Source organism: Artemia franciscana, unplaced genomic scaffold (genome assembly GCF_032884065.1).
Source record: "Artemia franciscana unplaced genomic scaffold, ASM3288406v1 PGA_scaffold_75, whole genome shotgun sequence".
In the NCBI taxonomy this organism is placed as follows: Eukaryota; Metazoa; Arthropoda; class Branchiopoda; order Anostraca; family Artemiidae; genus Artemia; species Artemia franciscana.
In genome coordinates, this window is record NW_027062711.1 from 590,297 (window position 1) to 615,061 (window position 24,765).

Sequence of the window (24,765 nt, forward strand, 5' to 3'; positions counted from 1 at the left end):
TGTCGACCGCATCTGGTGACATCGGGGGGAGTTGGGAGGGGGGAAACCTAAAATCCATGAAAACACTTAGAGTGGAGGGATCGGAATGAAACTTGGCTGGAAAAATAAGCACAAGTCCTCGATATAAAATTGATATAACCGGAACGGATCTGCTCTCTTTTGGGTTGTTGGGGGGGGGGTTAATTCTGAAAAATTAGAAAAAATGAGGTATTTTTAACTTATCAACGGGTGATCGGATCTTAATAAAATTTGATATTTTGGAGAATATCGTGTCTCAATTCTCTTATATTAAATCCTGACCGGATCTGGTGAAATTGGGGCGAGTTTGGGAGGGGGAACCTAAAATCATGGAACACGCTTAGATTGGAGGGATCAGGATGAAACTTGGTGGGAAAAATAAGCAGAAGTCAGATACGTGATTGACACAATTGGAACGGATCAGCTTTATTGGGGGGGGGGGGTTAATTCTTGAAAATTAGAAAAAACGACGTATTTTTAACTTACGAAGGCGTGATCGAATCATCATGAAACTTCATATTTAGTTGGACATCGTAACTTAGATCTCTTATTTTAAATCTCAACCGGATCCAGAGTCATTGGGGGGGGGGGGCATTTGGGTGTACCTGAAATCTTAGAAACTACTTAAAGGATCCGCTCTCTTTGGGGTAGTTGGGGGGGGGGTTAATTCCGAAAATTAGAAAAAAATGAGGTATTTTTAACTTACGAACGGGTAATTGGATCTCAATTAAATTTGATATTTAGAAGGATATCGTGTCTTAAAGCTCTTATTTTAAATCCAGACCGGATCTGGTGACATTGGAGGGAGTTTGGGGGGGGGGAACCTAAAATAATGGAAAACGCTTAGATTTGAGGGATCGGGATGAAACATGGTGGGAAAAATAAGCAGAAGTATTAGATACGTGATTTACATAATTGGAACGGATCCGCTCTATTGGGGGGGGGGGGTAATTCTGAAAAATTAGAAAAAATGACGTATTTTTAACTTACTAAGGAGTGATCGGATCTCCATGAAACTTCATATGTAGAAGGACCTCGTAACTCAGATCTCTTATTTTAAATCTCAACCGGATCCAGTGTCATGGGGGGGCAGTTGGGGGGGGACCGGAAATCTTAGAAAATACTTAAAGCGGAGAGATCAGGATGAAACTGGATGGGAAGAATAAAAATCTGTCTAAGATACGTGACTGACATAACAGGACCGGATCTACTCTCTTTGGTGGAGTTGGGGGGGGGGGGGGTAATTCGGAAAAATGAGGTATTCGTAACTTACGAAAGGGTGACCAGATCTGAATGAAATTAGATATTTAGAAGGACCTTGTGCTTTAAAGCTCTAATTTTAAATTCTGACCAGATCCTGTGACATTGGGGGGGGGGGGGTGGAGGGGGAAACCGGAATTCATGGAAATCGTGAAAATTGGGGTATTTTTATCTTACGAATAGGTGATTGGATCTTAATGAAACTTGATATATATATATATATATATATATACACATATATATATATATATATATATATATATATATATATATATATATATATATATATATATATATATATATATATATATATATATATATATATATATAGACTGATCTTATGTCTCAGGTGCTCCATTGTCGATTCGAATTGAATCCGGGAACATAGGGGGTTGGAGGAGGGAAACAGAAATCTTGGAAAACGCTTAGAGTGGAGAGGTCGGGATAAAACTTGATGGGAAGAATAAGCACAAGTTCTAGATACATGATTGACATAATTGGAACGGATCTGTTCTCTTTAGAGGAGCTGGGGAGTGTTAACTTGGAAAAATTAGAAAAACTGAGGTATTTTTGACTTAAGAACGGGTGACCGGATCTTAATGAAATTTGATATTTAGAAGCATTTCATTTCTCAAAGCTCTTATTTCATATCCCGACCAGATTTGTTGACATTGTGGGGAGTTGGAGGGGGAAATCGGGAATCTTGGAAAACGCTTGGAGTGGAGGAATCGGGATGAAGCTTGGTGAATAGAATAAGCAAATGTCTTTGATACGTGATTGACGTAACCGTACTGGATTCGCTCTCTTTGGGGGAGCTGGGGGAGGGGTTCAGTGATCTGGCGAGTTTGGTGCTTTTGGAAGTGCTAGGACGATGAAAATTGGTAGGCGTGTCAGGGAGCTGCACAAATTGACTTGATAAAGTCGTTTTCCCAGATTCGACCATCTGGGGGGCTAAAGGGAGAGGAAAAATTAGAAAAAATGAGGTATTTATAACTTACGAGTGGGTGATCGGATCTTAATGAATTTTGATATTTAGAAGGACATCGTGACTCAGAGCTCTTATTTTAAATCCTGACCGGCATTAAGCCTCTGATTTTCCTTTTAAATCAATCTATTGAATCTTAGAATTTTGTTAGAGCTCATAAAATATGAGCTCTCGGCTCTTAGCTCTTCTTGCCTCGTCACAAGTGTCATATGAGCTCTTAGCTCTTGTTTAAACAAATGCCGGAAAGCTTTTCTCCCCCTCCACGAAAAAATACCTCCACGGAAAGATCATCTAGATAATGGGTCCCGGTGAAAATTTACCCTGGGCAATTACCCTTAACATCTCCAAATGTAAAATTGAGTCGGCAAAGTGAAAGTAAGACAAAAAAACGAATTTTTGTATAGGGGCTCTAGAAAATTTCTGCAATGTAAAATTTCCCCTGCGAAGTCCTCCCCCCAAAACTTCCCTCCCAATTAAAAATATTTTTCTTGAAAAATCCCTCCTCATCTCCACCCCTACCGAAAAATGTATGCATAATTCGCAATAACAAATACTATGCGTAAATAACAAATTTCAAAAATTAAAGACTGTTTCCAAGGGGCTGTGGAGGATCATGTCATCTCCCAAAGCATAGCTATTGGAATTTTTAACTAGGTTGAACAAAATGGCTATTTCAGGATTTGGATCGGCAACTTTAGGGAAAAATGGGACGTGGCAGGGGGGCTAGCTGTCCTCCAATCTTTTTGATCACTTAAAAGGGCACTGGAACTTCTAATTTCCATTAGAATGAGCCCTCTTCCGATATTTAGGATTATTGGCTCGATACAGTCACCCCTGGGAAAAAAACAGACAAAAAAACAAATAAACACGGATTCGTGATCTCTCTTTTGGCAAAAAAACAAAATTCCACATTTTTGCAGATTGGAGTTTGAAACCCCTACAGTTCTTTGATGCGTTCAATCTGATGGTGGGATTTTCATTGAGATTCCTTGACTTTTATGGAGTCTTTCCCCCCTTTTTTGAAAATCATTCAAATTTTCTTAGGCTCGTAGCCTTAGATGGGTAACGCTAAACTTAATGTATTTTATACATCTGGAATTAGCATAATAAGCCTATTCTTTTAGTGATATCAAAATTCACTTTTTTAAGTTTTGTTTATTATGGTTATTAAGCCACGTCACTTCTTACTTATAGTTCGTTACTACGAACTGTTTGATAAAATTATATAAAATTCCAATTTTTCGAAATTTGTTGGGTTGATAGTGGTGTTGACTTTTTTCGTATTGAAAATTATTTGTATTTTGAATATTGTGCTTTGTTTTTCAAAACAGCGACGATAAATAAAAAAATTACTATAATAATCAAGATTACTGGAAAGAACTGCAGAAAATAGTATGAGTATTTAATATATAATGGTATTAATCCGCGGAAATTCAGTAACTCAAGATTTTTATCAATTTGGTCTATTTTTATTTTCCAAATTTATGAAGAAAAAAAAGTTGTATAATAGAATTGGTTTTAGCAAAGTGAGATGACGCAATAGGCTTTAGAACTTTCACTGTTATGGTAGAAGAAGGGGGTAGTAGCCAAAGTCCTGCTTGAAGTTATTTTAAATCGTTTCAAGTTTTTCCTGGGTATTCAATTTAATTTTTGGTCATTTTAAGATTTACATGTTCATCTTTATAAGTATCTATTATCTTTGGTATGATTTCTTTTCGTTTTGGGTTTCATTTATTGTTTAATAGTAATTTCTCTTCGTTTTTACTTTGAATTATTATAGGAGTTTATTTCTGCTGCTCTTAGTTCTGCTTTTAACTTTTCTTTGAAAAACTTCTTTTTTGGAAAGTTTAAAAAAAATTAATTTTTGTATGTTTTTGATTGCTACAGTTTGTTATTGGTTAATATAATGAACATTTCTCGAGTTTTCACGCTTTCGGCTTAAGAATTGAAATGCTTGATTCTAACTTATTAGTTCTAATTATTGTCTTTTGATGTATTTTAGTATTCCCCTCAATGTTCCCTGATAGTTTCAACTAAATGCCATTAGCTGTTCCTGAGATATTGCAGATACAGCATTTTGACAACCTGGATGCTTATATTGTCTTTTGGTTAAGTGCAACATCCCCCTCAACATTCTCTAAAAGTTTCAACTGAATGCTCTAAACTGTTCCTGAGATATGAAACTCATTGTAAACACCCTTTTTGCAGGATGGATGGGCATAGCATCTTGATTGAGTTCAACATCCGCGGAAAGTTTTAACTAAATAACATTAGCCGATTCTACTATATTGCACCTATGCCCCTTTGACATCCGGGATGCATATAGTTGACTATTTATTAAGACCAATATCCTCCTTAACACCGTCCTAAAGTTTCAACTTAATATTGTTCTCTATTACTGAGATATTGGAGACATCCTGTTTTTACAACTTAAAAAAATAAGACTTAAATAGGATGCATATTGTCTTTTGATTCTCTTCAACATCGCCTTTTCATTCCATTTACGTTTCAACTTAATACCCGTTGCCGTTCCTTAGATCAATATACTCTCAGGTGTGTTATTTTGACAACTTGGATGCACCTAGTGTTTTTTGATTTAGTGCAACATCCCTCTCAGTGTCCCCTGAAATTTTCTACTTAATAACCCTAGCCTTTCGTGAGATATTGCAGGTCAGCTTTTATGACAACCTGGACGCCCTCTGCTATTTTTACAAGCAGGATGCAGTTTACCTCGTTTGATTTAGTTCAGTTGTTTCAGTTGAAATAGTAGAGGTGATAGTGGTATTTGCATTCACAGGCAGTAGCAGTACTAATACTAGTAGTCGAAGTCACAGGCAATTGCGGTTGCAGTGACGAGCTGTCACATTTATAGTCGCAAGTTGTCGCAGTTGCAGCTGCAAGCACTCGCAGTTTTAAGTAGTCACAGTCGCTAGTAGCTGCAGCAACATTTGATTTGCATTCATATAGTCGCATGTAGTTGCGGTCGCAGTTATAAGCTATCAAAGTCGCAAGTAGTCATAGTCGCAAGTATTTGCAGTCGCAATTAGTCATAGTCGTAAGTATTCACGGTCACAAGTTTCCAAAGATGCAAATAGTCGCAGTCGTAAGAAGTCATAGTTGCAAATAGCCACAGTAGCAATCGCAAGTAACCTTAGTTGAAGTAATAGTAATAAGTTTCGTATTTGCTAGTATATGCCGTCGCGATTAGTGATAGTCACAGATAGTCAAAGTCGCGAGTATCTGCTTTAGTAGATACAAGTAGTCACAACCGCAGTCACAAATAGCCACAGTCGCTGTAGCCGTCATAAGTACTTGCATGACCTGTAAACGCAGTCTCGGTTGTAAGTAGTCGTAGTCGTAGTCGGAGTCACAAGGGGTATTGCTGCAGTCAGAAATAGCTGTGGTCACAAGTAGTTGTAGTAGTAGGAGCAATAGTGGCCCTAAAAGTTTTGAGATAATATGCTTAGCTGCTCCTAAGATTGCAGATATGCCCTTTTGATAACCTTAATTTACATAGTTTTTTGATTTAGTTAACCATCACCCTCAGCATTCCATGAAGTTTCACCGTAATACCCTTGGCCGTTTCAGACACACCCAGAATCAAACGTTTTCTGTTTTACTAATGATAAATCCTGCACGTAAACAATGGACCATTTGCCTAATTTACAACCCTTGCCCCGAGGCTGGGAAGGGGGGCATAGCTATTATGTCTTTTTGACTATTTTAAACAAAATAGCTTTTTCAAAATTACGATTAGTATTATTGAGGGGAGCATCTAAAAAGGACAGTGGAGGATGGTTGCCCTCTCATCACTGTTGACTCTTAAAAAGGGTACTAAAACTTTTAATTTCCAATAGAGCCCCCCCCCTCACCGGAGGTTCCACAACCAATCCTTCTATTTGAAGTTGTGTCGGATATAAGTAATAAAAGTAAATTAAAGCCTTTTAACTAGCTCCCTCTTAAAAGTTAATTGTCTCTTTAGAAATCACATTTTCTTGTCAGTTTTCTTCTCTTTTAGAAAATAGCTTCTCTTTTCATCTTTTATAGAGCCGAAAAATATTGTAGGGGCTTAAGTTAAAATGTCCACAAACCATTTTTTTAAATTGTTTTCTGGTTCGCAAGTGTTTTTCAGTTTATTTTCAAATTTTCAGGTAGCCTTATTCAAAAATATCACCGACTTCTTAGCTCTTCTCTTGAGGATACATCACTAACATGGAGCGATCAGCGGTCAAAAACCACCATCCTGCTATTGAGGGTTATCAGGATACTAGTCTCGCCATCTAATCCATCCCAATCTGTCACTTTATCGCAGAAAATTTTAAATTCTTGTGGCATGATTTCCACTTTAGGTCAACTCCTTCTTGCAAATAGTAAGACTGTCTTTTATTTATTTTTTTCCGGCTTTAAGCACTTGATTATTCACAACTTGTCTGTTTCAATGAACTAATAAGTGTATAAAGCGATATTTAACATCGATAAAAGAAAATTAATATATTGTGGTCTTTACAAGATTAGTGTAGAATAAAACTAGTTGAAACTAATGACGAAAAACAATAATAATTTTGCTAATAATTACTATTAAAATCAGCTATTGAAAATAATAATTATTATACCATATTTCCCTGAATTATTTCTGTCTTTCGCAAACTCAAAAACTTTTGAAGTATTTTTTTTATAGACAGTTATTTTGATAAAATGAGTAAAAAATTAAATAATTAAAGGAGAAGCATTCAAATTACTTATTCTTTCTTTTATTGCTTTTTTTCATATTGTTCTCATTCACAACCCCAAATCAGTTTTGGCATTTAGGATAATATTTTATTTCGAAAAAAGAAAAGTACTCTCTGATCGCCTGGAAATAAATTGGGATTTTTGCATAAAAAAGAGGCTCTGATAAAAAAAAAAAAAAAAAAAAAATCCTTGGTCTTCCCCGAAGTGTATAAGAAAGGATGTCAGTAAGTAGGCCTACTACCCATAAAAGTCATAAAGTTAATTTTAAAACTTAATTGGTAAAAAAGACGAGCCTGCTTTACTCCCCTTGTCTTGCCCCAATTGGAAACGGATTTAAGAAAACTTTTGTTCATCTCAAAAAAGAAACAACCAGTGCCGTCTATTTCTACCCAGCAAAATCGTAACACTGTTTAAAACATTATTGCTTAAAAAATCTTCGTTTTGTTTTCTTTTCTTGCATTACCCTAATTCGAAACTGACATGAGAAAACTCGAGTCCGTCTCTAAGAAATAAACAAACAATGCCGTCTAGATCTACCAGCAAAATTATAAAGTTATGCATAAAGCGTAATTGCTATAAAAATATCTGCCTTTTTTACTCTTCTTCTGTTGTCTTAATCAAACACTGATATGAGAAAACTCCAGCTCATCTCTAAGAAATTAACAACGAATACATCTAGCTCTACCAAGCAAAGTCCCAATGTTAATTACAAAACATGTTAGACCAACTTTTTTTTTCGGTCATTTTGCTCTTCTTGTTTTGCATTGAAATTGAAGTGATTAGAGAAGATTCGAGTTCATTTCTGAAAAAGATGTTATCAGTGGTATCTCGCATTACCCCGTAAAATAATAACCTCATGTTCAAAAAGCCAATTGCAATTAATCTTAAGATTTTTTTTTTGTGTTTAGTACCCGATAGATGTTATTCATTTGTGCTCAGAAGCACATATTGAAGCCTATTGCAATTAATTGTCTTTCTGCTGTTCTTCATGGTTCTATAAGCTGCAACTCATCCTTTAGTATATAAAAAATTCTTAGAATATTTAACTATAATCTTAGGATACTTCCAGTTACTTTCAAATGTACTGCAGGTTTGCAACATGTAATTTTTTTTTTCTCCAAAAATCCATTTAATGTTCAAACCGCGTTTAGTAGGGCACATTAATTAGTGCTATTCAATAACTTATTGCCATTATTTGTAATGAATGGAACAATGTTACACGTATTTGTTTTAATTGTGCGTGTTTTTTTTTACTATTGCTTTATATCTGGGATGAAAACGAAAGAACTCCTTTTATTACAAAAATGCAAAATATATATATGTATGTGATTTATAGCTTCTGTACACTGTAAAGCGTGCAATGGTATGTTGGCCTCATGCGGCTTGGCGCGAAAACGAGTCAGTAGTAATAGTATTAGTAGAACAGTAGCAATGGGCGTCGTAGTATGTTCTGTATAGTAAAAAATAAGAATTCATTAGAAGTAGTTATAAGTAAGATAACCTGTCTGCTTTCCAAGTTTTTATTTTAGTTATATCCATAGAGAACTTTTCATTTCCAAGCTCTAATAGGATAATTTAACTTTAATGTCTTTCTAGTTATGCTGGGTAGCACTTTACTGTCACTGGTGCTGTTAGTTTTTAACTTGATCAATCCTGGTTAAAGGGCATAAACTCTCCTCCTCATCAAATTCCTGTGGGCTGTAATCAATAACAAAAATATTTTGAAATCGAAATAATCTATCTGCTTTCGAATAATTTCAAGTGAAAACAATAGCTAAGAGCTCATATGGCAATTGTGACGAGACAAGAAGAGCTAAGAGCCAAGAGCTCATATGGTATGAGCTCTAACAAAATTCTAAGAATCAATAGATTGGTTTAAAAGGAAAATCAGAGGCTTAATGCCGGCCAGGATTTAAAATAAGAGCCCTGAGTTACGATGTTCTTCTAAATATCAAAATTCATTAAGATCCGATCACCCACTCGGAAGTTATAAATACCTCATTTTTTCTAATTTTCCTCTCCCTTTAGCCCCCCAGATGGTCGAATCTGGGAACACAACTTTATCAAGTCAATTTGCGTAGCTCCCTGACACACCTATCAATTTTCATCGTCCTAGCACGTCCAGAAGCAACCAAACTCGCCAAATCACTGAACCCCTCCCCCCAAATCCCCCAAAGAGAGCGAATCCAATACGGTTACGTTACGGTTACGGTTCACGTATCTAGGACATTTGCCCATTCTATCCACCAAGCTTCATCCCGATTCCTCCACTCTAAACATTTTCCAAGATTTCCGATTTCCCCCTCCAACTCCCCCCAATGTCAACAGATCTGGTCGGGATTTGAAATAAGAACTCTGAGACATGAATTCCTTCCAATTACCAAATTTCATTAAGATCCGGTCACCCGTTCTTAAGCTAAAAATACGTGAATTTTTTGAATTTTTCCAAAGTAAACCCCCCCAGCTCCTCCAAAGAGAACGGATCCGTTCCAATTATGTCAATCACGTATCTAGAACTTGTGCTTATTCTTCCCATCAAGTTTCATCCCAATCTCTCTACTCTAAGCGTTTTCCAAGATTTCTGTTTCCCTCCTCCAACCCCCTATGTCCCCGGATCCAGTTCGAGTCGAAAATGGAGCATCTGAGACATAAGATCCTTCTATATATATCAAGTTTTATTAAGATCCGATCACCTATTCGTAAGATAAAAATGCCCCAATTTTCACGTTTTCCAAGAATTCCGTTTTCCCTCTCCAACTCCCCCCAATGTCACAGGATCTGGTCAGAATTTAAAAGAAGAGCTTTTACTCTTTTAGCACCATAGAGAGCGGATCAGTCCGGTTATGTCAGTCACGTATCTTAGACTTGTTTTTATTCTACCCATCTAGTTTCATCCCGATCTCTCCGCTTTAACTATTTTCTAAGATTTTCGGTCCCCCTCCCAACTGCCCCCCTCCAATGACGCTGGATCCGTTTGAGATTTAAAATAAGAGATCTGAGTTACAAGGTCCTTCTAAATATGAAGTTTCATGAAGATCCGATCACGATCACTCTTTCGTAAGTTAAAAATACGTCATTTTTTCTAATTTTTCAGAATTAACCCTCCCCCCTCCAATAGAGCAGATCCGTTCCAATTATGTCAATCACATATCTAAGACTTCTGTTTATTTTTTCCCACCAAGTTTCATCCCGATCCCTCCACTCTAAGCGTTTTTCATTATTTTAGGTCCCCCCCAACTCCCCCCAATGTCACCAGATCCAGTCGAGATTTAAAATAAGAGTTTTGAGACACGATATCCTTCTAAATATCAAATTTCATTGAGATCCGTCCACCCGTTCGTAAGTTAAAAATACCTAATTTTTTCTAATTTTTCAGAATTTACCCTCCCCCTCCACCAACTACCCCAAAGAGAGCGGATCCGTTCTGGTTATGTCAATCATGTATCTAGGACTTGTGCTTATTTTTCCCACCAAGTTTCATCCCAATCCCTCCAATCTAAGTGTTTTTCAAGATTTTAGGTTTCCCCTCCTAATTCCCCCCCCCCCCCCAATGTCACCAGATCCGGTCGGTATTCAAATAAGAGCTCTGAGACACGATATTCTTCCAAACATCAAATTTCATTAAGGTCTGATGAACTGTTCGTAAGTTAGAAATACCTCATTTTTTCCATTTTTTTCCGAATTAACCGGCCCTCCACTCCCTCCAGATGGTCAAATCGGGAAAACGACTATTTCTATTTTAATTTGTCCCGGTCCCTGATAAGCCTGCCAAATTTTATCGTCCTAGCTTACCTGGAAGTGCCTAAAGTAGCAAAACCGGGACCGACAGACAGACAGACAGACCGACAGACCGACGGAATTTACGATTGCTATATGTCACTTGGTTTAACCCTGCAAAGTCAGTGGTTTAATTGTAGTCGCTAATTGTGCTGCAGTAGTAACATTCTGCTTTTTGTTTTCTTAAGCCCTTGTTTTCAGTTTATTCCTAGAATGTGACAACGGTCTATGCTCGGGGACTTTTTTTCCAAGATTATGCATCTCAGTCTAAAGTAATGAATATCAGATGAAACCTTAGAATATACAGATGAAACCTCAGGGTTTCTTGCAAAAAAATTGCACCTCTGAGTGCATATGTTTTTTTTTAGATGAATATCAGATGAAACTTAGAATAAACGAATGAAACCTCAGGGGTTCTTACAAAAAATACGCACCTCTGAGTGCATATGTCTTTTGTAAATGAATATAAGACGAATAAAGAGGAGTATCAGATAAAACTCAGAATAAACGAATAAAGCCTCAGGGGTTCTTGCAAAAAATATACACCTCTGTGTGCATATGTCTTTTGTAGATGAATACCAGATGGATAAAGATGAAACTCAGAATAAACGAATGAAACCTCAGGGGTTCTGACGAAAAATATACACCTCTGAGTGCATATGTCTTTTGTATATGAATAAAGATGAATGTCAGATGAAACTCAGAATAAACGAATGAAACCTCAGGGGTTCTTGCAAAAATATGCACCTCTGAGTGCATATGTTTTTTGTAGATGAATAAAGATGGATATCAGATGAAACTTAAAATAAACTAATGAAGTGTCAGGGGTTCTTGCAAAAAATGTGTACCTTTGAGTGCATATGTCTTTTGTGGATGAATATCAGAAGAATAAAGATGAACATCAAATGAAACTCAGAATAAACGAATGAAACCTCAGGGGTTTCTGCAAAAAATATGCACCTCTGAGTGCATATGTCTTTTGCAGATGAATATCTGATGAAACTTAGAATAAACGAATGAAGTGTCAGGGGTTCTTGCAAAAATATGTACCTCTGAGTGCCTATGTCTTTTGTAGATGAATAAAGATGAATACGAGATGAAACTTAGGATAAACGAATGAAGTGTCAGGGATTCTTGCAAAAAATGTGTACCTCTGAGTGCATATGTCTTTTGTAGATGAATATCAGATAAATGAAGATGAATATCAAATGAAACTCAGAATATACGAATGAAACCTCAGGGGTTTCTGCAAAAAATATGCACCTCTGAGTGCATATGTCTTTTGCAGATGAATAAAGATGAATATCAGATGAAACTCAGAATAAACGAATAAAACCTCAGAGGTTCTCACCAGAAGTATGCACCACCAGCTGGAAAGATAAAATTATTACTTTATATAATTGAGATCGTTGGTTAAATGGAGCTAATCCGAAAACTGTAGCCCCCTTTTTATTTCTTCGTCAAAGTTCTAAGATTTTCTTTTTGCTTAGAATGTCGTTTTAAGCCAAAAACCAGATCTTATCTTAGCAAGGAACCAAATATTTCTACGGAATGGAATATTCAGAGTAGAATGATAAAAGATGGTTGTAAAAAAATGGCTCAAGAAGTAAAAATTAGATTTTTTTTAAGTAAAGTAAAAAAAATTAAAGTTAAAAGTATTTTTAAAGTAAGAAATAAGTCATAATGTATTGAAAGATGTGAAATCCCAGCATATAGATTTGCTAAAAAAAAAAAAAAAAAAAAAACAGCAACAAAAAACGGGGCTTGTAATGTGATGCTATAAATGCTATAAAGCGGGTAGTACGGAGATCAGATCAGTCAGTTGGTTTTTTGATGCCTAGACGCTTTTCTTCTTCTTTTTTTTTTGCTTGAAAGCAAGTGACTATTCTCATTATACTAAACCTTACAAATGCAACTACAACTAGATTGATGAATATCTTGTTTTAAAAAGTTTAAGGTTAAAAGCCGGCCAATAGATAATCTGAAAACTATGATATCATACTGTAGATCCTGTAGAGTAGTCATCAGTCAGTTCGTTTTTACATATTCAAGATAGAGTATGCAATTCTTTCCTCTTTTTCGCCCAAAGAGAAGCGACTGTTCTCTTTTTAAAGATTGCTTGCAGTCAATAGGTTTCATTATAAGGTAACGAGTTTTGTGGGTAGCATGGTAAATATAGTTATTTTCTCGTATCTTGATTCATAGAGCTCTTTGTCCCTTCTAGATTTATATAAATATCCATATTCATTGAGAAATGCCGTTTTCTGGTATTTTCAGTAAAAAGTTGAAAAATGACAAATTCTCCTCAAATTTAAAATAAGACATTTACCCTCCCACTTAAATTATCATGCCCTTGGGTAGTGCAGTGGGTTTGACCTCAGCTTGGTAATACGGGACCAAGAGATCGAACCCGGCTGCAACAACACACTACAGGGCCGACGCTCAGTTGTCAAGAAGCGTCGCTATGCCTATGCAATACAGTAGCCCCAAGTTACCCCCCTACCCTAAAACGGAGATACAGTTGTAGCTCTGTGTGGGAATTTTCCTTTGGTAAGAGGACTTTTGGGAAAGGGGGCAAATGAGAATTTTTGGGAAAGAAGGCAAAATATTTTATCTCTGGTCCTCACAAAACATATGCATGACGGTTCTCTCTTCAAGTAGGCCATCAGGAAGTATCACGTAATATGACAAATTAAATGACATTGCACATGTCACCCAAACTTATAGTTCTCTCACGGGTATCGAAATCGGAGCCTACCCTTTGCTCCTCTCTTTGTTCTGTTATTAAGAAATAAGTCCATGGCCAAACACCAAAAGAAGAAGAACAATAGGGAATTGCTCAAGACAGTGGGAAACAAATTAGAAAGAATATTTCGGCCCTATGTACAAGGGCCGTCCTCAGTAATACAAAAAAATATATAATTAGAAAAACTTACAACAGGATAAAATCAATAAAACAAAAATGTTTTTGGTGTTTGTGATGGAAAGGCAGTGTGGTGTCTGTCGCGATTTAAGTCCATGGCCAGAAAACTAGCATATGGACTAAGGCAGACTGAATTTTTTACTGTTAACTATCATGGATGATCAGCTGATAAAACTACATCATATCTGTTTTTAACCCAAAAAATTAGTTCATGAGATGTATCCTCTAATAACTTTGGAGTGTGGAAATTTCGCTGTTAAGGTGCATACTGGTAAAATTGGTTAAGGTGCGTACTGGTAAAATTGGTTAAGGTGCCTACTGTTGGAATTCGTTAAGGTGCATACTGGTAAAATTGGTTTAATGTGCATACTGGAAAAATTGGTTAAGATTCACACTGGTAAAATTGGTTAAGGTACATATTGGTAAAATTGGCTAAGGTACATACTGCTAAAATTGGTTAAGGTGCATACTGTTAAAGTCGGTTAAGGTGTATACTGGTAAAATTGGGTAAGGTGCATACTGTTAAAATTGGTTAAGGTGCATTTTGGTAAAATTCGTTAAGGCGCATATTGGTAAAATGGGTTAATGTGCATACTGGTAAAATTGGTTAAGGTGCATACTGGTAAAATTAGAATACATCTGCTAAAAACGAGGGAAATCCTGATTCAGCGGGAAACGAGCCAAGTCTTAGTTCAGTGCAAAAATACGTTAATTCCTCACCGGGTTTTCAAACGGGATAAAATATGACCGAAACTTGTATGTAGGATTCTATAAAAACATAAATTCCAAGCTTTACCTAATCTTTTCCCACTTCCAGCTTCTTAGCACAAAGGTAGGCAGTTAGATCTTTGTTTGAAGGGGAATCATGCAAGGATTTCAGTCAATATAATCAGAGAAAAAAAAGTGGGCCACTGGCCTTTCCAACGCCCGATTACCATCCTAGATGAAATTTTAGTAGGTTGTTTGTGTGTTGTTTGAACAACCTTAGGTCAATCTCACTGTTAGCTTAATCTTCAGGGGCTAGCAACTAACAGCAACTGAACTGACAACAAAGAAAAAAGAGAAGATTTTGATCTTCTAAAAAAATATTTGAGGTCAAGGCCGTATTCAGAAGGGCAGGGGGTTTGGGGGATTTGGATCTCCTCCCCACCGATATGTTTGTTTGACTCATAAAAACGTTGCAAAAATGAATATAGTCAATTTTTGAATGCCTTTTTTAAAGTTTTTTTTTCTGTATACACCCCCCCCCCCCCCGAACGAAATCTTGGATACGTTCATGTTTGAAATGGGCAGATTTGGGAGATTAAGAGGATTAGTTAATAAGATTTTAATTTGATAAAAGAAGAGGATGTAAGAAAATCTAAGAAATAAATTGTTATTTCAGGTGTTCCTTCGAGTGCTTTAACTGAAACAATTGCAACTGTTGGTGACGCCATTCGAGGTAATCGAGAAAATCAAGACTTGTTTGCCTCAATCCCTGTTAACAACTATAAGACGAAGTACGTTACAAAACTTTAATTTAACTATAAAATTGCCAGTTCGTATTACTTATGAAACTGCAAAAAACTTAGCTAAAATTTTAAACTGCAAATTACTTGTAAAAAGGGGTTTTTATAATTGGTACATAGCTCCACGCAAGTGACAAGGATTTGATTTTGAGGATTTTCAGGCTTTTTTCTGTGTTTGAACATGTTATGTTATTTTCTATGTTATGTTATTTCGTTATTATCTTATGTTATTAATGTTATGTTAGCTATGTTTGAATATGTAAGTTCAAAATGCTTGACTTTGAGACCTGTAGGTTTTAATTAAAAGTACTAAGAGAGTACTAACTTTCTAACCTTCTAAGAGAAAGTTATGCAGTTTTTTAAACCCGGTTTCCACGAAACTCCTACAAAAGTAGCCAGTTTTCATGAGACTTTCAGAAAATCCTGAGTAACTAAAAGACTGATGGAAGCAATGGCAAATCAGAGATTGCTTTATGAGTGGCCTGTAGTGTATCCTGACTCAAAGGCAAGCTCTATGAAGTATAGGCTTATAAGTCTATCAGCTGCATACATACAAGTTTAAACTTATGGTTCTGCACTTATTGAAATTAAATAAAAAAAAAAAACTAATTTTTTTAGCTGAAAGTAAGGAGCGACATCAAAACTTAAAACGAACAGAAATTACTCCGTATATGAAATGAGTTGTCCCCTCCACAATCCCTCGCTCTTTACGCTAAAGCTTTTATTTGTTTTAAAAAGTAGAATTGTGGCAAAGAGTCAAACTTTAGCGTAAAGAGCGAGGGATTGTGGAGGGGACAACTCATTTCATATACGGAGTAATTTCTGTTCGTTTTAAGTTTTGATGTCGCTCCTTACTTTCAGCTAAAAAAATTAGTTTTTTTTTTTATTTAATTTCTGAACGTTTTTGAATTAATGCATGTTTGGTTTTGGCTCTCCGCACATAAATTATTAAAATGAAATTTGTATATTAATTCTTTTTTTGGCTAAATGGCTTTCTCTTAGTTTTGATCAGACGATTTTGAGAAATAAGGGGTGGAGAAGGAGGCCTAGTTGCCCTCCAATTTTTCGGTTACTTAAAAAGACAACTAGAACTTTTAATTTTTAATGAACGTTTTTATTAGTAAAAAATATACGTAACTTAAGAATTAACTTACGTAACAAACTTTCATAACCTTATATTTTTATTATGTATACGAGGGGGTTTGTACCCTCGTTAATACCTCGCTCTTTACACTAAATCGTAAGTTTTGTCCCAATTCTTTAAGAATGACCCCTGAATCAGAAAGACCGTAGAATAAATAGTTGAAATTACTAAAAATACTTTAGCATAAAGAGCATGGTATTTATCTCCTCCTAAATACCTCGCTCTTTATGCTAAATTATTTTTAGAACCCCTCATATGCGTAATAATCTCTGTTCGTTTTAAGTTTCAATGCTACTTCTTCCTTTCATTTGAAAAAACGTTTTCATGTTTATTTTTCATTGTTTTCTTATAGTAATGCTAGAGAATCCTGCGCCCTTGTCATTGAATTTTTCTTCCCCCATGACAGATTCCTCCAAGGAAAGATCCTCCAACATAGCCCACCCCCCTCAGCCCCACCCCCAAACAAAATAAAATCCCCCTAAAAACGTCTGTACACTTCCCAATAACCATTACTATATGTAAACACTGGTCAAAGTTTGTAACTTGCAGCCCCTCCCCCAGGGATTGTGGGGAAGTAAGTCATCCCCAAAGACATAGTTATTATGGTTTTCGACTATGCTGAACAAAATGGCTATCTCAAAATTTTGATCCGTTGACTTTGGGAAAAAAATGAGCGTGGGAGGGGGCCTAGATGCCCTCCAATTTTTTTGGTCACTGAAAAAGGGCACTAGAACTTTTCATTTCCGTTAGAATGAGCTCTCTTGCGACATTCTAGGACCACTTGGTCGATACGATGACCCCTGGGGAAAAGAAAAAAAAAAAAAAAACAAAAAAAAAACAAACAAATAAACACGCACCCGTGATTTGCCTTCTGGCAAAAAATACAAAATTCCACATTTTTGTAGGTAGGAGCTTGAAACTCCTACAGTAGGGTTCTCTGATACGCTGAATCTGATGGTGTCATTTTCGTTAAGATCCTACCACTTTTAGGGGGTGTTTCCCCCTATTTTCCTAAATAAGGCAAATTTTCTCAGGCTCGTAACTTTTGATGGGTAAGACTAAACATGATGAAACTTATATATTTAAAATCAGCATTAAAATGCGATTCTTTTGATGTAGCTATTGATATCAAAGTTCAATTTTTTAGAGTTTTGGTTACTATTGAGCCGGGTCGCTCCTTACTACAGTTCGTTACCACGAACTGTTTGATTATAGACGAAAAGAGTAATCTTGAAAATAACCCCCGCATGTATGGACAATTGGAAGCCAAAGAAAAAAACTGTAACGAATATTTAGAATACGGTGTTAGACTTCGGAGTCCCTACCGGCATCATTTATTGAATTAATGTTTAAGATTTTAGTGTCTCTGTTGGTTTGATTGATCTGTAAAAATTTGTTTTTTATTTAAGTCTAGAAAGTCTATTCACATAAGGAAATATGTTAAGAAAACAATTTTTTTTTTCATAATATGCAGATGTAGTTAATACGTTTTGCATGGGAAGGAACTTTATCTTCACTTCTTTGATTGTTTTACACTTTTTCCTATAAAATTATGAAAAAAAAAAACATACATTGAATAAATATTTTATAAGTTTTCAAATTCGTGCTGAAACAAATGGAATCTACAAAATTGTTTGTAGATTCCACTATATACAAAACGCGGTGGCGTTAAGAAAAAAGACGACGACAGATGTCAGGATCGATGTTACCTGTAGCACAACTTTGTAGATGGCTGTTGTTTCACCGTGATTTAAAAATGGTTATTCAGTGCATATTTTTTTTCCAAAGTCCTGTGGTGGCGCAGTGGATTTGACCTTAGCTTGGTAATACGGGACCCAGAGATCGAATCATGCTGCAGGAATGCACTGCAGGGCCGACGCAGGGACCTTAGTAGTCAAGAAGCGTCTTTATCTGATACAATACAATTTTTTTTCAAAAATTTAAAGAAAAATGTAAAATAATGAAAGAAGTGAAGACAAAAGTTCTCCCCACTGAAAATGTGTTAACTACGATTATTCTACATATTACGAAGTAAGAATTTATGTGGAGGGACTTATCTAGGCTTACACCAAATTTAGCATTTAGCAGAGTCTTTGGCGGTGAATGGGGGTGTTTTTTTGTGCTTAATCCCGTAAGTATAGTGACTGGGATATCTTGTAAATGATGATACAACATAATATAGAAGTTAATGCGGAATTTTCTGAAGCCGGTGAGTAAAATAGAACCTAAGCCAATATTTCCTCGGTATGATTAATAACTGTCTCCAAAGTAAATATTAAAACAAAGAAACCAACTAAACTCTAACTCCCCCAAAATTACCTATAAAAATTTAGCCAAGTCTTTTAGTATTTCGATTGTTTTTCTCTGAAGTCGTAGAGCTGAAATGTTCGCTTAGGTTGTATATTATTCTCTTGCATCAGAAAATTCCTTGTTAACTTCTTATAATTTATATGATGGAAAGGCAGTGTGGTCTCTGTTGGAATTAACAAATACAAAATAATAACAAAAATTACATCATGTCACATTCACTTTATAGAAACCTTAAAAAAAGATATGGTACTTTAATTTTTGAACTGTTTCTAAATAATTAAATCTAGCAGTCTGATTTTAGTGTATAGTAGTCATAGCGGGTGCTCTTAAACTGAATGTTAGGCAGTGTCAAGGTAGACTTTTCTTTTTCCAGGCTGAAGGGAGGGAATGAATGCAAAATAGGAAGTCTCTTTTAGGGTCAATTAAGTAGCTGGCGTTATGAAACACTTTTCAACTTCGGTAAGTAAATCAATTGTGTAAAATTCATGAAATATCTTTATATGATATATTCTTATATTATGTAATTCATATATAATATGACAAGCTTCAATTGCTAAACCCTTTCTTGATTTTCGTAAGGAAAGAGACGACATTAAAATTTATCCTTTGAAACCTGGGATAACCAAGAATATTCCTGAGAAAACATTTCCACAATTGTCTTGAATGTTCTCAAAGTTATCTATCCCAGGTTTTCTACATTAATATAAAAATCTGAATTTAGTAGGGGTTGGTGCAAGGGTTTCTGCCATAATGAAAGTGGAGGATTTCTCAAGGTAGGATTTTAGGGAAATGGAACTTCTAGGGAAAGGTTTAAAGAGGGAGGCATTAAATTGACTGCGATGGAGGAAGGTTGTGGGTAGGTGTGCTGGCCTCAGGCTGCTTTTTGCTGCACTGAGTTTTTATTAGTAGATGCAAGGGTTGTCCCTAATATTGTGAATACCTCAGGTTGAACAATCCCATGAATGCCACTCACTCTAAACACACTCTAAAACAGGTTTTTCACTAACAGTAAAATAACTTAGTATCCGAACAGTATTTCTAAATGATAAACCCAGTAGTCAGTATTTTAGTATATAATGGACATTGTCGGTGCACATACGTCTGAGTGTTGAGCAGAGAGTGAAGGTAAAAATATTTCTAGGTTTAAGGAGAAAATACAGGGAGAAAACATACAGAAATAAAGAACCACTTTTAGACTTGATATATTCAACTTCACTTTGGGGAGGGGATCCTTTTAACCACTTTTACATCTCCCCCTTTTGTCCAATTAATTAGTTTCATTTATTTACTCATAATCTTTAGAATAAATTAGGAACTGTGTATCTTTCTTTTCTCGCTTTCTTTGGCTATTTCTTTTTTGGCTATTGCTGCAATTATTATTTTTAGAGACAATGCAGAACTCAAACTGGAATAACTATAAGTATTTGATTATGGAATTAACTGCATATCAATGAAGAAACCAAAAGGATAAACAATATTGACCCTTTGGAAGATATTCAATTGTGTAAAAGGACTGTATATTTAATTAGTTTAAAATATTTCCGAAGAGGTTTGCGAGATAAATGCGGTATGCTGAGGACCAGTGGGATTTGATTATCCAGATTTTAGTTTAACCAAGCTGTTTAGATGAAGTCTTTAATTACCTCGTGTTTATATTTTTGTCTTTGTGGGTCAATGATAGTTCTTTTAATAATTCTTATAATATTTTAATTTTCTTTAATTAATATTTAATTTCTTTAATTAATTTTAATTAATTAATTTCTTATAAATAATTAATCAATTATTTAATTAATTATCAATTAATTAATTAATTTTAATATATTTTCTTTAATTCATTTTAATTTCTTTAATTAATAATATTAATATTTTAATTATTAGTTCTTTAATATTTTAATAGTTATTTAAAATTTAATGATAGTTCTTTCAATATTTTTGTCTTTGCAGGTCAATGATAGTTCTTTTAATATTGACGATGATTTCTGAAAAGCAGGGAATATCGATGCGGCTTTGTGCTTTGTATGCACTGCAAAGCTGTTGGCTGAAGAATAATTCTGCCCGTGAAGCTATTATTGACACTCTCTTGCCAGCTAGCGTAGAAAGTAAGTACTACTTACGAACACGGTTGCCAGACTGACATCCAAGTTATAATGATCTCATTTGCACCGAAAAATTACCCCAGGGTTTATTTTTTGATCGTTCAGGGTTTTGTTTTCGCTCTTTACTTACATCAGAATTACTAAATTCAAAATCTAATATGAGCATTATCAAGAGGTAGAGAAGAGGAACCGAAATAAAATTAATTGTCAAAATATATCGAAAGATATACTGCTTTCATTTTTAACTCATTAGACTTAATTTTTTATGTTATTTTTTACCACACGTGTCTGGACGTTACTCACAGGGAAATACGTCACTATAAGTTTCAAAGAATTCATCTATGAAGGCTCCTCAAACCCATTTGTATTGGAATTCATAGCAATTTTTTGCTAGCGCCAAAAGTTATAATGAATCTTTCTGTTTTTAGTTTATTATTAAATAAAAAAAAACAAGTTTTTTCAACGGAAAGTAAGGAGCGACATTAAAACTTAAAACGAACAGAAAGTACTTCGTATAGGAAAGGGGCTGCTTCCTCATCAACGCCCCGCTCTTTACGCTAAAGTTTGACTATTTCTCTCAACTCTTCTTTTTAAAACAGTAAAAAACTTTAGCGTAAAGAGTGGGGCGTTGATGAGGAAGCAGCCCCTTTCATATACAAAGTAATTTCTGTTCGTTTTAAGTTTTAATGTTGCTCCTTACTTTCAGTTGAAAAAACTTTTTTTGTAATTTAATTTCTGAACGTTTTTGAAACAATGCATGTTTTGATTTTGGCTCTCCGCAGAGAAATAATTAAAACGAAATTTGTATATTTTTTTGTTTGGCTAAATGGCTTTCTCATAATTTTGATCGAATGATTTTGAGAAAAAAAGAGCGGGGGAGGAAGCCTAGTTGCCCTCCAATTTTTTGGTTAATTAAAAAGGCAACTAGAACTTTTAATTTTTTACGAACCTTTTTATTAGTAAAAGATATACGTAACTTATAAACTAGCTTTCGTAAAGAATTTTTTATTCTCTTGTTTTTATTACACACATGAGAGGGCTCGCCCCCTCGTCAGTACCTCTCCCTTTACACTAAATCTTAAATTTTGTCCCAATTCATTAAGAATGACCCCTGAATCACAAAAGCCGTAGAATAAATAGTTGACATTACTAAAAATACTTTAGCGTAAAGAGCGAGGTGTTAGGAGGAGGTGAGCCCCTCATATGGGTAATAATTTCTGTTCGTTTTAAGTGTTAATGCTGCTCCTTACTTCCAGCTGAAAATTTTTTTTTCATATTTATTTTTTCATTGTTTCTTTTTTAAATAATGCTAGTAAATCCTGCGGTCCCTTCATGGAAATTTTCTTCCCCCATGACAAATTCCTCAATGGAAAGTTCCCCCTCCCCCTCTTCTCAACCCCTCCCCCCAACAAAAAAATCCTCCTGAAAACACCTGTACACTTCCCAATAACCATTACTATATGTATGCACTGGTCAAAGTTTGTAACTTTGTAGCCCTTCCCACGGGGACTGTGGAGGAGTAAGTCGTCTCCAAAGACATAGTTATAAGGTTTTTCGACTACGCTGAATAAAATGGCTATCTCAGAATTTTGATCCGTTGACTTTGGGAAAATAATTAGCGTGGGAGGGGGCCTAGGTGCCCTCCAATTTTTTTGGTCAATTAAAAAGGGCACTAGAACTTTTCATTTCAGTTAGAATGAGCGCTCTCGCAACATTCTAGGAGAACTGGGTCGATACGATCACCCCTGGAAAAAAACAAAAACAAAAAAAAACAAACAAATAAACACGCATCCGTGATCTGCCTTCTGGCAAAAAATATAAAATTCAACATTTTTGTAGATAGGAGCTTGAAACTTCTACAGTAGGGTTCTCTGATACGCTGAATCTGATGGTGTAATTTTCGTTAAGATTCTATGACTTTCAGGGGGTGTTTCCCCCTATTTTCTAAAATAACACAAATTTTCTCAGGCTCGTAAATTTTGGTGCGTAAGACTAAACTTGATGAAACTTATATATTTAAAATCAGCATTAAAATGCGATTCTTTTGATGTAGCTATTGGTATCAAAATTCCATTTTTTAGAGTTTTGGTTTCTATTGAGCCGGGTTGCTCCTTACTACAGTTCATTACCACGAACTGTTTGATAGTTTAAAAAAAAAGTTTTGGATTGAGAAAAACAAGCTCAGGCCCTGAGTAAATTTTAGCTTTAAAAGTTAGATTGATAAATATTGTTGAAAGTATGACTTACGAACGCGGTTGCCATATTTGCAATTTTGTTATTTTTTTTTATTATTGGCACTTCTAACTTTAAATTGAATAAAAATAGTAAATATCAAGTGCCAAGGCAGAATTAATTATATCCAAATATTAATATCTATGAAAAACGATAATATTTTGTCAGGTTTTGATAGAATTCTAGCCTTAAAAGTTAGATTGATAAATATTGTGGAAAGTTTTAAGCTTGTGGAAAGTTTTAAGTTAATATTGTGGAAAGTATTAGCTTGCAAGAAGGGCCATATTGACAGGGCCATATTTAGCTTGCCATATTGACAGCTTCTGTTCATAACGAGATTTATAAAAAATATCTTCCGATTATCGACACCTCTATGCTGAAATGGATTAAAAAATATTGTATATCGAGTTTCAATTCAGAACCTAGTACATCCGAATATCGGTTATTGTTGTTGTATATACTTAGAGTAATAGCTCTTTTCTGTAAAATGCAGAGCTATTGGCTGAAAAATAATCCTGGACATGTTACTACTATTGATGCCCTCCTGTCGCCTAGTTTAGAAAATAATCACTACTTAAAACAGGGCTCTCATCTTAATGTTTTCAGATCAAAATGAATTGTTTCTTGTTTATTTATCTTAGTTTTAGAGACATTTAAGGCTTAGAATTTAGAAAAACAGTTTGTCTGGGTGAAGAAAATTTAAGCTACGTAAATTATATTGTTGAAAGTTAATACGACTTACAAACAGAGCAGATTCTAAGGGTAAATATACATAATAACCATATTTTATTTGAGAGAATTATTTGATTTACCCTATAATATGGATGCTGTGGGGAGTTAACGCCCCTTTCATTTGAGAAACGATTAAATTTAATGTAATTACTTTCATTCCTAGGCTTACCTGCGCACCCGTGGGAGAGGTGGGAGAGGGGGTAAGGGTCATCATATTCGATTATTTCGAAGAAATCTCCTTGAAAAACATGAAAACAATGATGCTGAAATGTATTTTACCTAAATCATTTAATTCATACGAAGTATTTTTCCGGTGAGAAAAACTTATAGCCAGTAAAAACCCAAATATGAAAGTATTCAGTCTAATTTGAACCTGAATTATTCAAAAACCATTTGAGTTTCGTATATTCAATTAGCGCAAGATTTATAATATATTCAAAAGAAAGATGTTCCAATAAAGACATATACTTGCCCGCTTTGTAGAGTTAAAGAGTATCATTTGGTGCATTGCTTGATCTGGTGCCAGGAGCTCTCTACGATAAGGGAAGGGATATTTGGAAAAAATGAGTTGAAACTTCCAGGTGTCATAAATAGAATGTCCCCTTTGCTTATTTTTAGGATAGCAAGGTATCTGGAAAAAAAAAAAAAAAAAAAAAAAAAAAAAAAAAAAAAAAAAAAAAAAAAAAAAAAAAAAAAAAAACTAGTATAACCCGTAGTATAAAGTAAATGTAATGTTTCATTTAAGTGTTTTTCCAAGCGTTAAGTGTTTTAGTTCAATGACCGTATTTCCAACTATTAAGCACTATTATTAGGTTAATGTAATGTTTCATTGAAGTGTTTTATGATGATTGCTGATCAAAGTTTATAGTGTTTGTACCTTTATTTATGTTATTTTACTGTGTTCATGGCCGTTTATTTGGCTTTAAAATACACTTATCCATCTATCCTGTTTTTTTTTAATAACTTGACCTTTCTAATTTTAAAGGTCAGGTTGGATAACTTTTGCGACTTTAATAGATTACGGAGGGGCTGAAAAACGTACTAAAACT

At 35.0% G+C, this 24,765-nt stretch overlaps 1 protein-coding gene across 1 annotated transcript in view; it reads left to right on the forward strand.

Moving 5' to 3' along the window:
• The window catches only part of LOC136042208 (general vesicular transport factor p115-like), a 93,254-nt gene that overhangs the window by 28,109 nt on the left and 40,380 nt on the right, over positions 1–24,765 (forward strand). Inside the window, exons 6-8 of the mRNA XM_065727143.1 lie at positions 6,415–6,633; positions 15,079–15,193; positions 20,601–20,755. Of these exons, the coding sequence (XP_065583215.1) occupies positions 6,415–6,633; positions 15,079–15,193; positions 20,601–20,755 (489 nt within the window). The remainder of the gene's footprint in view (positions 1–6,414; positions 6,634–15,078; positions 15,194–20,600; positions 20,756–24,765) is intronic.